This window comes from Genypterus blacodes, unplaced genomic scaffold (assembly GCF_046128005.1).
Source record: "Genypterus blacodes isolate CSIRO-AG114 ecotype Tasmania unplaced genomic scaffold, CSIRO-AGI_Gbla_v1 ptg000260l_1, whole genome shotgun sequence".
Lineage (NCBI taxonomy): Eukaryota > Metazoa > Chordata > Actinopteri > Ophidiiformes > Ophidiidae > Genypterus > Genypterus blacodes.
Window position 1 is genome coordinate 559,091 of NW_027467053.1, and position 17,185 is coordinate 576,275.

General features: G+C 44.4%; 2 protein-coding genes across 2 annotated transcripts; both read right to left on the minus strand.

Annotated features, from left to right (window-relative positions):
• Positions 1-5,078: 5,078 nt before the first annotated feature.
• Positions 5,079-5,393, minus strand: LOC143017024 (ankyrin repeat domain-containing protein 46-like). The gene has a single exon (XM_076171632.1). The coding sequence runs from the start codon at positions 5,391-5,393 to the stop codon at positions 5,079-5,081; it is 315 nt and encodes a 104-aa protein (XP_076027747.1).
• Positions 5,394-6,640: 1,247 nt separating this feature from the next.
• LOC143017013 (transmembrane protein 185-like) lies at positions 6,641-9,820 on the minus strand. Its single transcript, XM_076171623.1, has 3 exons — positions 8,833-9,820; positions 8,053-8,229; positions 6,641-6,791 (listed from the first exon to the last, which is right to left on the minus strand). The coding sequence occupies exons 1-3, from the start codon at positions 8,868-8,870 to the stop codon at positions 6,641-6,643; spliced, it is 366 nt and encodes a 121-aa protein (XP_076027738.1). The 5' UTR covers positions 8,871-9,820.
• Positions 9,821-17,185: the final 7,365 nt, after the last annotated feature.

Here is a 17,185-nt window from a genome sequence, read left to right on the forward strand (position 1 = left end):
TGGAATCATACACAGGTGTGATTTTGTTTATTTTCCACTTGAAATGAGGATTTACTGCAAATGAGTTACACACAAAATCAACAGGGAATTTACAGTTACAAGGTTTACAGTTGCATTTTAATAGAATGAATATACAACAAAGTAAGTAAGAAGCATTAACCTGCTGCCATAATCCTGCACTTCAATTTCAGCGCCTACATGTGACGTATCCAAAGTAAACACAAAGCGGCATGCTTGTGGCAGGAACGTCTCATGAAATGTAACCGCTGTACTCTGCATGTAGCCGGCGACACTCCGACATTCCTGCACCTCTTCAGCGAATCCCTGTCCAGTTATCGCAGCGCTATAGTTTCTGGTGTGAGATGTTCGTTAGAATAAAAGCGGAGGGGCTGCAGCATCTCAATAAGACGTGTGTGAAGAAAAGAATACTAAACCAGTTAAGTAGTTTGATTCTTCTACGAGGCGGTGACCCTGCTGAACTCCACTCCATTGCCCCACTCAACTCCATCCTCCCTCTAGCATCATCTTGCACTCAACTGCAATTTGCACAACTTTCTGTTTGCACTGAACATTTCCATTTCATTTCCGTACTGCACTAAGACTCCTTGCACTATTTATTTACATATTTAGTAATTTATAATTATGGTAAGTATATATAGTATATAGAATGTATATAGTTTATTCTGTATATAGTCTGTATATATTCTGTATTCTGTATATATAATAGTACTTAATTGCACTTTCTGGTTCGATGCTACTGCATTTCATTGGCTTGTACCTGTACTTGCTCATTGACAATAAAGTTGAATCTAATCTAATCTAATCTAAAAAAATAAAGTGATGAATGGTATTAACATGTAGATTTAGTTTACTTTCTGTTATATTGTTTTCGCTTTAATAGCTGGCGGCACCGTGAAAGAGGATGTGGGTGTGAAACATTCTATATGAGTCTGATCGGACGCGTATGGCACGTTAGAATCGAAATAGAGGCAGGGTCCATTTTAAGTCATTCAACTGAGTGGCTGGAGTACTTAAAATTTTACCAATACAGGAAATACCCTACGTCGTCGTGGAAGCACAAGCCAGCTTCGGATGTTGTAACAGCTGATGGCACCGTGAAAGAGAATGTGTGGGCGAAACCACTGTTGCATGCGGTGATGCATGCCAGCAATGGATACTTTCCCCTCTGCTTCTTGGCGCAGCATTGGACATTCGCTCCGACTTTTGACCTTCCAACGGTTCTTTCCCCATCGTCTGAAAGCATTCGCTGTTTTATGCTTTCATAATACGTGAACCAAACCTGGCATGATGAACGATTTCTAAGGAACACAGTGGATTTCCCGTAAATGCATGACGCTGCAAATAGTCACTTCACTACACAATGAAGTTCTGTTCAAGAGGTCACATCTTTTGAACTTTTACATTTTGTACAGGATGCGGTAACTAGTTCGTGGCACTATAAATGACAAAGTCTGTGCCAAACAACTGACTCGTGCGGTGAAGTGTCGGCAGTATCTGTGGATAACGTAACGAAATCACTGCTCTACAACCTCTCACTACCCGTGAAAAATAGGTTCCGCTCAAACTGCGACAACCTGCCAGCCTCCCAACAGAAAATCGTGCACCCAGAGACCCGCAGCCTCTTCGTCGTTTACCGCCAGACATGATGACGTTCACGCTGCTCTGTGTGATAGTATTATACCTCTGCTGTACTCAGGCGTCTGCTCAGGTCGCGGCGCTTATGTTATTAGGAGATGGTTTTACCTTCCCGGGCTGTAGAATCGGCCCGTGCCCGGATGGTGCGGACACCACGCTGGTCCACCGGACACTGCGTGGCATCCCGACGCCGATGGCTCGATTTCATGACGGAATTTGGGAGCCAGAGGACGGATTTAAAGACAAGGTCGCTCCAGGCTCTGCTCTCGCCCTCAACGTCACGACTTTTAACGATAACGGGGTGTACGAGTTGTGGTGCGGGGCTGGCTACATCCTCAGCCGCTTCCAGCTGGAGGTCGTAGCCCCTGTGGAAGTGACAGCGTCTGATGGACGAAGCGTCAAACTCCCATGTTACCACGATACTGTGGGTCAAACTTCTGCGGGGTTTATACGATGGAAAAGGAACGACGAGCTTGTGTTTGAGCTTGATCTCAAGTCTGGGGGGCGCGGGTACGGGGCTGGGTTTAACAGGAGCGTGTCTGTGGATGGTGCCGCACACGGGGACTTGTCTCTGGAGGTGTTTCGGACTTAGCAGGAGGATCAAGGCGTGTTCTTCTGCTATCGTGTGGAGGCGAGGGAGGAACACAGGATCGGTGCTGTGCGGCTGACGGTCACCGCGAACCCCGAACCGACCAACTGCACCGTTTCGGTCCCGGTAAGTCCCGTCCGCACCGGAACACAACACTTATGCAGTGGGCAGGGGCGTGCGGTTAGGGGAGGCAGGGCCAAACTACTAATAATATAATCAAATAATTATTACTACTTTGTTTGGGACTCCTAAGTATCAAACGTGCAGTGTTTATACTGATAACCTGATTTTCTTCTTCTCTTGTCCTCGGTAGCCAACACAGTGCAGCATTGAACAGACACCGACGTGGGCCATCATCATCATCGTCATCCTCACCATCATCACCCTCACCCTCACAGCAGTATTAGTTTATCTGTTGTGGCGTCGCAGAGGCGCAACTGGAGCCGAGATTTGAGGATCTCCTACTACAACCCCCCTCAACAGCATTGAGCAGGGCTCCTCTAGACCTCCTGACCCCCTTTCAAACGGCCACATATATTGAGCCACCTGATGATTGTGTGGGTTTCTCATGCTTTAATCTGATGTCAGGGCGATAAAGAGCCCACATGTTCATTATGTAAACCAGCAGGGAGCTTTTATACACATTAGCCTTAACATGAGTGTATTTTCTTCTATTTTATAAATATAAATCTATACAAAACAGGAATTTCTCTTTACGGCACTTTCTCTTGTTGCTCTCTGGGCCAGATGATTGCTTGTGTGTTGTTGTATTCAAATCTCATTTATGTCTCTTTGGATACAAAATAAATGCACATTTCTCTATAACTGTGTTGGTCTTTACTTCTTCTCCTCCTTTACCACCGTTTACTCTTCCATCCATCTACACCTCTATGATGTTGAGGGTCACAGGCTCTGCAGGGAGAGGAGATGTAGATCCTAACGTTATACAACACAGAACGAGTGAGGCTCTATTCTAACACAGGCAAAGCAAAGCAGACAGAAGATTAGAATCATACACAGGTGAAATAATAGGCTTGAAATAAGGATTTACTTCAAATGAGTTACACACAAAATCAACAGGGAATCTACAGTTACAAGGTTTACAGTTGCATTTTAATAGAATGAATATACAACAAAGTAAGTAAGAAGCATTAACCTGCTGCCATAATCCTGCACTTCAATTTCAGCGCCTACATGTGACGTATACAAAGTAAACACAAAGCGGCATGCTTGTGGCAGGAATTGAAATGTTTGGAGTGTAAATGTTCTGGGTCTTTCCTGGCTTCTGACCTTCAGGGCAGGATTATACATAAATAAAAGTTCTTTTTAATTGAAAGTTTTCCACTCAAAAATTGCGACCTTTTCATCGACTAGACCTGGAAATGTTCCAGACTGCAAATAATGAAAAATGTGATTTTGGCGGTCAGACTTTGCTCGTTTGTTCCTCTGCACGGCTCCTCTGCTGCTCTGCTCTGGCCTCCCCGCCCTCCCTCAGTGCACCAACTCCAGCTGGCTGGTGGAGAAAGGCAGGACTCCGCTCACGTAGTAGGCGATGCCCAGGGAGAGGAGGGCGATGACCACCAGCAGCAGCAGGACCCGCCAGAAGCCCAGGTCCTCCACAAACTCCTGCCAGGAGGTCCTGAAGCTGGACATGACACCCTCGCTGCTCTGCAGGTTGGGGTTTAGCAAAGAGTGGCTCTCCATCACACTGAGACACGGGGACACAATTAAAGGGGCAATCAGTCCAATATCTACCTGACAAGATAACATGAAATGCTTCTCTGTGTCTCTGAATATATGTGTGTGTGTGTACATTCCATTTTTAACAGACACCAGCAAATCCTCTGTAACCATGGTACATTGTACAGATTTGATGAACAGACTGAATGCAGGTGAAGAACTGATGAAATTTCAAGAGTTACAGGGAATGTGAAAGGAAATTGTGACAGTGATGACAGAAAAGGTCAAATATGAAAGGTATAGTATTAGTAAAATAGTAAAGAGTGTTGGATATATCAACACAAAAGACTCTTATTCAGCTGGTTTGGGTGGAGAATCAGCCATGTGGATAAATGTTACTAACGATGTTAAACACAAGAAGCTCTCAGAGGAAAAAAGGTTGGAGACAACTGACAAAGGGGAAAGTCGTAACCAGAGCTGCATTGTTGTACCAGACTGCACACACACACACACAAACAAACACTAGAAGCTAGACACTCAGCTATAAGATGCTGCACAGCTCAACTGACCACACTGGGTCGAGTCAAAGCAAAGATTAAAAGCAGAAGTAATAACTCAGTGAGAACTCATCTTTCAACACACACACACGCACACGCACAGTCACAGTCACACACACACACACACACACACACACAGACACACACACACACACACACACACACACAAAAAGCCTACGTGCATAAACAAAGTAGCAGTTTTTTTTGTTTCCCCTGTTGAAGCCTTTCACTTCCTGCTCCTCCAGCCCCTCCAGCAGGCGGATGGCATCCTTGTTGACGCCACGTCTCTTTGCCAGCACCAAGGGAGTCGATCCGTTATGATTGCTGTGATGCAGGAAGAGCAGAAGCACCAACAGTTACAGTTAATGCTGGAGAGTCAGAAGTTTAAGAACTGCTCTTCTTTCTTCAGACCTTTGTAGCACATCCTGCTACAAATTCAACTCCAACCACAAAATACAACTCCTGTCAGGCATGTGAACCAGTATTCTGTATTTGAACGAAGACCGGAGTGAGCAATCTTGGTATTTGAGATGAACTGAGCAAATCTCACCCTAGATTCTGTAACACACATTGAATCATCTGAACAAGTCTCTCTCTTACCAGATATCAATTTTCAGCCCGTTGGACACCAGGAACTGTATAGTATCCACATGTCCACACAGATGCAGCGCTGTGTTCCCTTGGTAGTCGGTCGCCAACAGATCCGCCCCAAACTTGTGCAGGAGTCGGCATACGTCCACGTTCCCGCGGGCGGCGGCTAGGTGCAGGCCGGTGCGGCCCCGGTTGTCGCGGATGTTGGGGTCACATCCCGTCTCCAGGAGCCTCTTGGCAAAGGGCAGGTCTCCATCAATGCACGACTGCAGAAAAGGCACGCTGGTCTGCGACGAGTCGTTGATGAAGACATAGGACATGTCCGAGTGGGTATCAGAAAATTCCAGCGTACCTGCATTGCAAAGAAAAAGCAGGAGATGTTTAGTTTAATAAAGTATAATAAATACATCTAAATAAAGTTGGATCATTTAAAGGCCCTGTGTTGGAGCAGTGAGGACATGTTGACAGTTTGTCCTACAGAAAGAAAGGGGACAAGAACAAGGAGAAGGAAGATTTTCATACTAAACATGTCACACATAATAACAAATGTGACAGCAGTCAGTGAACGCAGCAGGCTGAGAGAAGGGTTGATGTCACATGGACATGGACAGTGGTCAACTACGCCCTCTAGTGTCGAATGTCGGAGCCTCTACCAGGGAAGGAATCCGTATTCGTTTAGACTTTTTCAGCAATTTGCGATGCAACCCCATTGTTGAGGTTGTTTGCGACGTAGCAACTACAGCAATGCAATCAACCCCAAACAAACAAACAATTCAAAGCATCAGGAAAGTTACTTTAGTTTTGCATTCTAGTTTAATCTGTAGTACTTTACTCTTCCTTCCTCATCCATCTACACCTCTATGATGTTGAGGGTCACAGGCTCTGCAGGGAGAGGAGATGTAGATCCTAATCTACGTTATACAACACAGAACGAGTGAGGCTCTATTCTAACACACTTCCGAGGACTTCCCAGCATGCCTTGAGGTGGTGTTTTTCAGTTTTGTGTGGTATGTTTCAGTGTTACTAAACATTCTGTTCAAGTGTAAGTAGTATAGTAGTAATGAAGGGTATTCACATTTTGTTGTGTTGTTTATTTGTTGTAATAGCTGGTGGCACTTTGAGGGAGAATGTGTGTGCTGTGAATCAGCTTATGCCTGCTGTATGATAGGAGTCAAGATAGTACCCACTAACAGGCGGCCTACCTATGTAGGAAGATATACCAAAGATTAAAGCTAAATCAGCGAGGCGTGTCGCCAGACAATTCTCAGTTATCAGAAACCCATTTACCACCTCATGATCAAACAGGGCAGCTACTAACCTACAGCCTAGAAATCTTTGTTCATTCGGCTCCAATTCTGAAGCTCTCTACCGAACATGCCACAGACAACGCTGCTACTTGCATTACTCTTATGTCTCTATGCTATCCTGTTAAAACTGTATTTACTACAGTAAAACTGTATTTACTACAGTTGCAACAACATGTTGCATGTGTGCACATACGGTCAATGAATCCATTATAATTCATCGGGTTGCTATGGGGGTCAAGTTAAAGCTCTTACCTTTCACTCTAGGCCATCTGCATGGTCTCCAGTTTGGAGTGGGGTCCCCTGTTGAAGCCTTTCACTTCCTGCTCCTCCAGCCCCTCCAGCAGGCGGATGGCCTCCTTGTTGACGCCGCGTCTCTTTGCCAGCACCAAGGGAGTCGATCCGTTGTGATTGCTGTGATGCAGGAAGAGCAGAAGCACCAACAGTAAACAGCTTGCACTGTGGACAAGTAAGAGCAAAAACAATCGGCTCTGCTTTTATCTGAGCGCTTCAACTTGGAGCGGTGAAGTTGACTTCAAGTTGAACATCAGTGTATAAATGAGGATCAGTAATAACTAGGGCTGCACCCAACGATTATTTTAACAATTAATCTACAGATTATTTCTTCGATTAGTCGATTAATCTATAGATTATATTTATTACACATATCACAATTATTTTCCCCAAAATAAATGTCTAATTAATATTTCAATATTTTCTTCAATCATCTTCTCTTGAAAACAAGCAAATGTCAAAGGATTTTTACAGACCAACACATTGCTTATTCAATTCAAGTAAGAGTGATCGAGCGCAATCTGCATTCAACAACAAAAATACATGAGACGCACACGTCACTTTGCGCTGCAATCAGACAGATAAACAGTTATTTTATTACTTTGAAAGGAATTCTGTAATGTAGTTTTGATTTTATGTTCAGAAAAAGGCTGCTTTAAAGACCAAAACGTAATGTTACTGTCAAATCTAAATTTTGCCATTCAAACATGTTTATTTGTAATTGTTATGCTAAACTGTTACCATGGAAACATTTCAATGCATATTTACACTTTGCATTTTCATCAAATTTACATCACATAATACAAAGTACACACTAGTGCAGAATAGAACAGCGCAGACCGCGCTTGCAATGTGTAGACAAATACAAGCTCAGAGCAAACAACACTTAGTAGTTGTAGCTGGGGTCTGGGACATTGTGAAAAGTTATTTGAATGAAACTTCTGCAAAACTCTCTGCTCAAAGCAACACCAACTCCTGCCTATAAACATTTGTGTCATGGTCTGATCCAACACATAGTGCACTGTAGATATATACTGTATACATGACTATTACCATACAACATGCTGAACCCATCACCACAAGCCTCAAATGACTGCACATGAGAATTTCATGGTAAAGGGAGTAATAACATTTATGAAAGTGTACTTCAGACCAAATGTGACATAATAGCGTCATAAGTATTTCCATTGACTTCATACTTTTTCTCCATCTGATTAATGAAGTGTTTTTGTGTACATGTTTCAGGTCATATACATTCGTTGTTTATGCCACCCACCCCTACAGTGACCCATATCTTTGACGATCTTTTGTGTGTGTGTGTGTGTGTGTGTGTGTGTGTGTGTGTGTGTGTGTGTGTGTGTGTGTGTGTGTGTGTGTGTACCTGTACTGAGGGTTGTGCGCCCAGACCCCAGTGCCCACCGAGGCCCCGATGATGACCAGGAGCTTCCACAGCCATATTGGGGCAAACACGGCCCAGTAGCTCCACTGGATGACCCCATCCAGCCTCAAGGACAGCAGCACAGAGAACAGCAGCAGACACGAGTCGATCAGGAACTTACTGCGAACGGTGGAGAATGTTTACTCACAATTGTGTCTTGAAAGTTACAATGGAAACAAACATATGAAGACACACAAGAGTTGGATGACGCCTGTCGGTAAACTATGTGTGTGTGTGTGTGTGCTAACGGACACAAGGTGGTCAAATTGGTCAACTGTTTGTACATTAAGCAACTTTACAAAGTGATTATTAAAGAAGAGGGGCATTTGTTAAGAAGTCAGAACTAAACTGACTACTGCTTCGACGGCTAACTCCGTTTTCAACCTGCCTGCCGATCGGCGCTAACATTAGCGTCTATACCATGGCTGCCCGTAAATATTACCAGCTAAATGTACAAATACCCCACACCGACTACGGAAATGTATCGCTTTATGTTGATGTTAACTCGACTACCGCCAACGTAAACACGACTGGGGCTAGCAAACACCTATGCTAAATCTGCTAGCATCTTTAGCTAGCTTCACCAGCTGACTAGCATTGACGTTCTTGTCTTCAAAATGGTTGTTTTCGATAATCTGAGGAACGTAGCACCGCGTAAAACATACTGACTAAACTGAACCCCACACATTTAACACAAAACAACCGTATCCGCGCTAAGCTTACCTGGGGTTGAAGTCCTGAAAGAGGCCTCTCAGATTCATGGCGTAAACCCAGGCTCGTTAGCTGGTTAGCTCTTTAGCGTCTGCATTAGCTCGTCTGTTGAGTCATGTTAGCTACACATCGCGGCTCTATGGCGCTTTTGGGGTCTCTGTGCTCGGTTTACTGCCCCGATAACCCCGTTTGTTTTGGCAGTGTGGTCAAGGCAAACCGTACGAGTGATGCTTGGAGCTTGGGGCGGACACTTCCTCATGGATCACACGGGGATGATTGGACAACCAGTCGGGTTGTTATTGGCCCAGTCTGACCTCACTCAGCGGGGACCGAAGGGGGAGAAGAACGGAGAGATCAAATGGAAAAGGGAGAGAAAAAGCGAAGAAATTTTGTTTTTCTAACCTTATCCTCCATCACAAAAATGTAACATGTTGGTGTATATCATAGCATTTTTGTAAAAAGCTTATTCCTCTATTTCTATATACCTTGGCATGACATAGATGTTGATCACACGGTCACACGTTTGATTCTCACCCTAGCCAGTAATCCGCCGTGATTAGTTTACCTGTTTCAATCTCTGTCTTTATTTCCTACCTTAACATTTCTTTAAATATTTAGACACATCTCAATTCAACTCATTCAATACAAATGAAAGTATATACAATCGGCGAGAAAAATACAAGAGCATACCTTTATTAAAATGAATTTGTGTGTATAATGCAATTGATTAAAGTTCGTTGGATGGAAAAGCTAGAGTATCAGCTCTGTGTAGAAGAAGGGTTAATTTGGTGCCGTGTGTTGGGACTATGGGGGGTGGAGCACTTTCAAGCATGCCTTGGGGCGGTGTGTTTGAGCTTCGTGTGGTGTGTTTCAGTGTTACTAAATATTCTGTTGAAGTGTTAGTAGCATAGAAGTAGTTTTATTCACATTTAGATGTAGTTTACTTTCTGTTATGTCGTTATTATTTTTGTAATAGCTGGTTGCACCGTGGAAGAGAATGTGGGTGTGTATCGTATGATTCCCCAAGCACGACAGCATTGGCTTACAGAGGTGGTAAATCGGAAACACAACTGCAAGCAGTAAATAGGTCACCGCGGTACGCATTTCCGTAATGAACGCACTTATTATCCCGTGGTGGTACCGCTAAACGCCGTTCTCGGTACTCATCCACCCAGTCTCTGTCCTGCCAGCTTTCTATGTAGGTGTGATGGCAACGGTTCGTTTCCTTGCATACAAGCGATATTGGGCTGTGTGATATCTGTATAGAAGATGTTCTTTAATACCCTGCTTCTTGCATTGCTCCTATGCACCTACATTGGGTATGCGTCCGCTGAGTTCGCGCAGGTGAAGTTAGCAGATGGCTTTACCTTCCGGGATTGAAAATCTGCCCCCACGGCGCAGAAACCACGCTGGTCCACCGGTCACCGGGTGATGTCCAGACGCTGATGGCTCGACATCATGACGTGGTCTGGGAGCCAGAACACGGGTTCAAAGACAAGGTTGCTCCAGGCTCTGCTGTCGCCCTCAAGGTCACGACTTGTTACGATAACGGGGTTTACGATTTGAGGTGCGGGGCTGGCCACATCCTCAGCTTCCACCAGCTGGAGGTGGTAGCCCCTGTGGAAGTTACAGCGTCTGTTGGGCAAAGCGTCAAACTCCCATGTTACCTCGATACTGTGGGTCAAACTTCTGCGGGGTTTATACGATGGAAAAGGAACGACGAGCTTGTGTTTGAGCTTGATCTCAAGTCTGGTGGGCGCGGGCACGGGGCTGGGTTTAACAGGAGCGTGTCTGTGGATGGTGCCGCACACGGGGACTTGTCTCTGGAGGTGTTTCGGACCAAGCCGAAGGATCAAGGCGTGTTCTTCTGCTATGTTGAGGAGGCGAGGAAGGAACACAGGGTCGCTGCCGTGCTGCTGACGGTCACCGCGAACCCCGAACCGACCAACTGCACCGTTTCGGACCCTGTAAGTCCCGTCCGCACTGGAACACAAAACGTATGCAGTGGGTAGGGGCGTGCGGTTAGGGGAGGCAGAGCCAAACTAATAATAATGTAATCAAATAATATTACTACTTTGTTTGGGACTCCTAGGTATCAAACGTGCAGTGTTTATACTGATTTCCAGATTTTCTTCTTTTCTTGTCCTCGGTAGCCAACACAGTGCAGCACTGAACAGACACCGACGTGGGCCATCACCATCATCATCATGGTCATCCTCACCATCATCACCTTCACCCTCACAGCAGCATTAGTTTATCTGTGGTGGCGTCGCAGTGGCGCATCTGGATCCGAGAGCGGAGGATCTCCTACGACAACCTCCCTCAACAGCATTGAGCAGGGCTCCTCTAGACCTCCTGACCCCCTTTCAAACGGCCACATCTATTGAGCCACCGATGATTGTGTGCACATTTCTCTATAACTGTGTTGGTCTTTACTTCTTCTCCCCCTTTACCACCGTTTACTCTTCCTTCCATCCACCCACCTACAACTCTATGATGTTGAGGGTCACAGGCTCTGCAGGGAGAGGAGATGTAGATCCTAACGTTATACAACACAGAACAAGTGAGGCTCTATTCTAACACAGGCAAAGCAAAGCAGACTGCTACTGCATTTCATTGGCTTGTACCTGTACTTGCTCATTGACAATAAAGTTGAATCTAATCTAATCTAATCTAAAAAAATAAAGTAATGAATGGTATTAATCTGAGATTTAGTTTTTACTTTCTGTTATGTTGTTATCGCTGTAATAGCTGGTGGCACCGTGAAAGAGGATGTGGGGGTGAAACTAATCATATGATTAACTGTGTAAAACAAGAAAGGCTGAGAAACAACTGCGGCAGTGTCTATCAATGTGCACTTGACAGCATGGCTGGTGAAATTCCAGACGGAAAGTGCCAGTTCTGTGTGTTCATGCACTGATGGCTCCGCAGGGCACTGAACCCTCAATTGCTCCCCCCTCTGCTAAGAGAACTAATGTCATGTAAGCTTTGGATGACAGCGTCTGTCAAAAATGAGCGTAATGTAAACCCCTCCCCCCACTTTTGGCATGACTGTATTTTCTTCTACTTTAAAAATATAAATATACACTCAATAAAAATTTCTCCTATTGACACTTTCTCTTGTTGGGCGCTGGACCAGATGTTTACTTGTGTGTTGCTGTATTCAAATCTCAATTATGTCTCTTTGGATGAAAGTGTCTGTTAAATGTTACTTTCCATTTGCATCCGCCAACACTCAACGCTGTACTTTGGAAACACAATGAATGCACATTTCTCTACAACTGTGTTGGTCTTTACTTCTTCTCACCCTTTACCATCGTTTACTCTTCCTTCCTTCCATCCACCTACAACTCTATGATGTTGAGGGTCACAGGCTCTGCAGGGAGAGGAGATGTAGATCCTAACGTCATACAACACAGAACAAGTGAGGCTCTATTCTAACACAGGCAAAGCAAAGCAGACAGAAGATTAGAATCATACACAGGTGTGATTTTGTTTATTTTCCACTTCAAATGAGGATTTACTTCGAATGAGTTACACACAAAATCAACAGGGAATCTACAGTTACAAGGTTTACAGTTGCATTTTAATAGAATGAATATACAACAAAGTAAGTAAGAAGCATTAACCTGCTGCCATAATCCTGCACTTCAATTTCAGCGCCTACATGTGACGTATACAAAGTAAACACAAAGCAGCATGCTTGTGGCAGGAACGTCTCATGATGTAACCGCTGTAGTCTGCATGTAGCCGGCGACACTCCGACATTCCTGCACCTCTTCAGTGAATCCCTGTCCAGTTATCACAGCGCTATAGTTTCCGGTGTGAGATGTTTGTTAGAATAAAAGCGGAGGGGCTGCAGCATCTCAATAAGACGTGTGTGAAGAAAAGAATACTAAACCAGTTAAGTGGTTTGATTCTTCTACGAGGCGTTGACCCTGCTGAACTCCACTCCATTGCCCCACTCAACTCCACTCAACTCCATCCTCTCTCTAGCATCATCTTGCACTCAACTGCAATTTGCACAACTTTCTGTTTGCACTGATCATTTCCATTTCACTTCCGTACTGCACTAAGACTCTTCGCACTATTTATTTACATATTTATTAATTTATAATTATGGTATATATATTATATAGAATGTATATAGTTTATTCTGTATATATTTTGTATATATTCTGTATTCTGTATATATAATAGTACACTTTTGAACTTTCTGGTTGGATGCTACTGCATTTCATTGGCTTGTACCTGTACTTGCTCATTGACAATAAAGTTGAATCTAATCTAATCTAATCTAAAAAAATAAAGTGATGAATGGTATTAACATGGAGATTTAGTTTACTTTCTGTTATGTTGTTATCGCTGTAATAGCTGGCGGCACCGTGAAAGAGAATGCAGGTGTGAAACAAATCATATATAAGTGTTTGATATGACTTGACTGCTGTAAAGAGGTTACTTCGATACTTAAAAGGAACAGTGAACTTTGCTCTCAAGCATGAGAAGTCAGATGCTGACTGGGCTGGAGATCAGGATGATCGTCGGTCGACAACAGGCAACATCTTTCTTCTGAGTGGAGGAGCTGGCTCAGCAAGAAACAAGCAACAGTCGCACTCAACAGCAGAAGGGGAGTACATTGTACTCAGTCAATCAGCTCAAGACGGAATCTGAGACAACTACTGAGTGATCTAGGACTGGCGTCTATGTCCATAGTGATCATGGAAGACAACCAAGGAGCCATCGAAATGGCGAAGAACCCTGTGAATCACTCCAGTGAAAAAGAGTGTGAAAATGTGAAAAAGAGTTCCTGGAAAACAATGTAAAACTATTGTTTTTTTGAAAATTAAGGGGACTTGTTAATCCTATTGTAAAAGTAAGTGGGAGTGTTGTTATACAGTATTTTTACCAAGAGATGGCGGTGCTGTTCTACCACTATACTGTCTCTGCCTGTATGTTATACGGTGAAGAAATTACACTTCAGGTGTTACGTGTGTGAGTTCGTTGTGTTATGCTGTTGCTGTCTGCAATAAAACAATTAGGCGTGCGGTTAGGGGAGGCAGAGCCAAACTAATGATAATATAATATAATCAAATAATATGACTATTTGTTCACTTTGTACAACACATTAGGTCTGGCTGATGCAGGTGGTTGTACTTTCATTTGTATTGACTTTGGCCTAATATGTATACCGTATGTGTGTGTGTACACATGCTGATATGAGATATGAAACATATCTAGTTAATAATTTGGAAGCAGCCAAATAAATGGTGAATTGAAACTCCTATATTAAATTCATGTATTGAGATTAATCTATGAATCTGACTTTGAAAGAGTCATTGGCCTCACCAGCCACGAACCACACCGCATGTCACTGTAGATCTGCTGTTAGTGTTGTAGTTCTAGTTTGGAGCACAGCATGAATCTCATCATCGCTGTGCGGGACTCCTAAGTATCAAACTTGCAGTTCTTTAACTGTTTCCTGATTTTCTTCTTTGCTTGTCCTCTGTAGCCAACACAGTGCAGCACTGAACAGACACTGACGTGGGCCATCATCGTCTATGGCTATGTACATATACATATCAGAACAAGGAAGAGCGTTATATTTGGATCCCTGCCTGTACCGATAATGTCATCCAGTACTCCACTCTTTGTATTACTCCTATGCTCTTACATTAAGTACGCGTCTGCTGAGTTCGCGCAGGTGATGTTAGGAGATGGCTTTACTTTCCCGGGATTGAAAATCTGCCCGCACGGCGCAGAAACCACGCTGGTTCACCGCTCACCGGGTGATGTCCAGACGCCGATGGCTCGACTTCATGACGGGACCCGGGAGCCAGAACACGGGTACAAAGACAAGGTCGCTCCAGGCTCTGCTGTCGCCCTCAACGTCACGACTTTTAACGATAACGGGGTGTACGAGTTGAGGTGCGGGGCTGGCCACATCCTCAGCTTCCACCAGCTGGAGGTCGTGGCGCCCGTGGGAGTGACAGCGTCTGTTGGGCAAAGCGTCAAACTTCCATGTTACCGTGATACTGTGGGTCAAACTTCTGCGGGGTTTATACGATGGAAAAGGAACGACGAGCTTGTGTTTGAGCTTGATCTCAAGTCTGGGGGACGCGGGTACAGGCTGGGTTTAACAGGAGCGTGTCTGTGGATGGTGCCGCACACGGGGACTTGTCTCTGGAGGTGTTTCGGACTAAGCAGGAGGATCAAGGCGTGTTCTTCTGCTATCGTGGGGAGGCGAAGGAGGAATACAGGGTCGCTGCCGTGCGGCTGACGGTCACCGCGAACCCCAAACCGACCAACTTAACCGTTTCGGTCCCGGTAAGTGCCGTCCGCACCGGAACACAACACTTATGCAGTGGGCAGAGGGGTGCGGTAACCGGAGGGTTGCCGGTTCGAGTCCCTGCCGAGGTGACCCTGAGCAAGGCACCGAACCCTAAACTGTTCCCCCCTCTGCAGGGATGGTAGTGTAATGCAATTTAAGTCGCTTTGGATAAAAGCTTCTGCCAAATGATCGTAATATAATGTTTGGGACTCCTTAGTATCAAATGTGCAGTGTTTATACTGATTTCCTGATTTCTTCTTTTCTTGTCCTCGGTAGCCAACACAGTGCAGCACTGAACAGACACCGACGTGGGCCATCATCATCATCGTCATCCTCGCCATCATCACCCTCACCCTCACAGCAGTATTAGTTTATCTGTGGTGGCGTCCCAGAGGCGCACCTGGAGCCGAGAGCGAAGGATCTCCTACTACAACCCCCCTCAACAACATTGAGCAGGGCTCCTCTAGACCTCCTGACCCCCTTTCAAACGGCCACATATATTGAGCCACCTGATGATTGTGTGGATTGTGTGGGTTTCTCATGCTTTAATCTGATGTCAGGGCGATAAAGAGCCCACATGTTCATTATGTAAACCAGCAGGGAGCTTTTATACACATTAGCCTTAACATGAGTGTATTTTCTTCTATTTTATAAATATAAATCTATACAAAACAAGAATTTCTCTTTATGGCACTTTCTCTTGTTGCTCTCTGGGCCAGATGATGGCTTGTGTGTTGTTGTATTCAAATCTCATTTATGTCTCTTTGGATACAAAATAAATGCACATTTCTCTATAACTGTGTTGGTCTTTACTTCTTCTCCCCCTTTACCACCGTTTACTCTTCCTTCCATCCATCCATCTACACCTCTATGATGTTGAGGGTCACAGGCTCTGCAGGGAGAGGAGATGTAGATCCTAACGTTATACAACACAGAACGAGTGAGGCTCTATTCTAACACAGCCAAAGCAAAGCAGACGGAAGATTAGAATCATACACAGGTGTGATTTTATTTATTTTCTACTTGAAATTAGAAGTTTGCGACGTAGCAACTACAGCAATGCAATCAACCCCAGCCCAACAAACAAACAATTCAAAGCTACTTAAATTGTGTTGCATTCTAGATTGATCTGTAGTACTTTACTCTTCCTCCCTCCATCCATCTACACCTCTATGATGTCGTGGGTCACAGGCTCTGCAGGGAGAGGAGATGTAGATCCTATACGTTATACAACACAGAACGAGTGAGACTCTATTCTAACACACTTCCAAGGACCTCCTGGCATGCCCGGGGACGGTGTGGTTAAGTTTTGTGTGGTGTGTTTCAGTGTTACTAAATATTCTGTTCATGTGTTAGTAGTAGTAGTAATGAATGGCATTCACATTTAGATTTTTCTTACTTTCTGTTATGTTGTTGTTATTGTTGTAATAGCTGATGGCACCATGAAAGAGAATGTGTGTGCGAAACAACTAATGCATGCGGCTCTGAAAGCTGCATTCGGCCGCTATGGTTGGAATGAATGTGAACATTTCAGAAAAATAGGTCCAGGGACATCTGATTGCTGCAGTACTTCCCCTTTTCTATTCCTTCTAACTGATTGGTGAACTGCACAAGCACTCTGTCTCCTTACCTTCTCCTTAGTCTCCAATCATGACAACACACTCACTGCTTTGTATGATTCTACAACATGTCTTCTTTATTTATGTGTCTGCTCAGCTCGCAGAGCGTGTGTAATGAGAAGTCGTTCTACATCCTGGGTTGGAAGATCGACCGGTGCTCTGATGGTATGTGAGCCAGCGTCACTCTGTGGTTTACATGCTGCGCTCTCAGTCTACCTGCTGTGTTGCATGTGGAGGTGGTGGTGAAATAAAAGATGTACAGTGCCATGATCCAGGTCTGTTCATCGCAGAGAGCATAGTTTGATCTGTGCCCATTCTAAATGCATAAACCTCAGGTAGGTAGGTTAGAAAAAGTATCAAATTTGCAGTTATATACTGATTTCCTGATTTTCGTCTTTTCACGTCCTCGGTAGCCAAC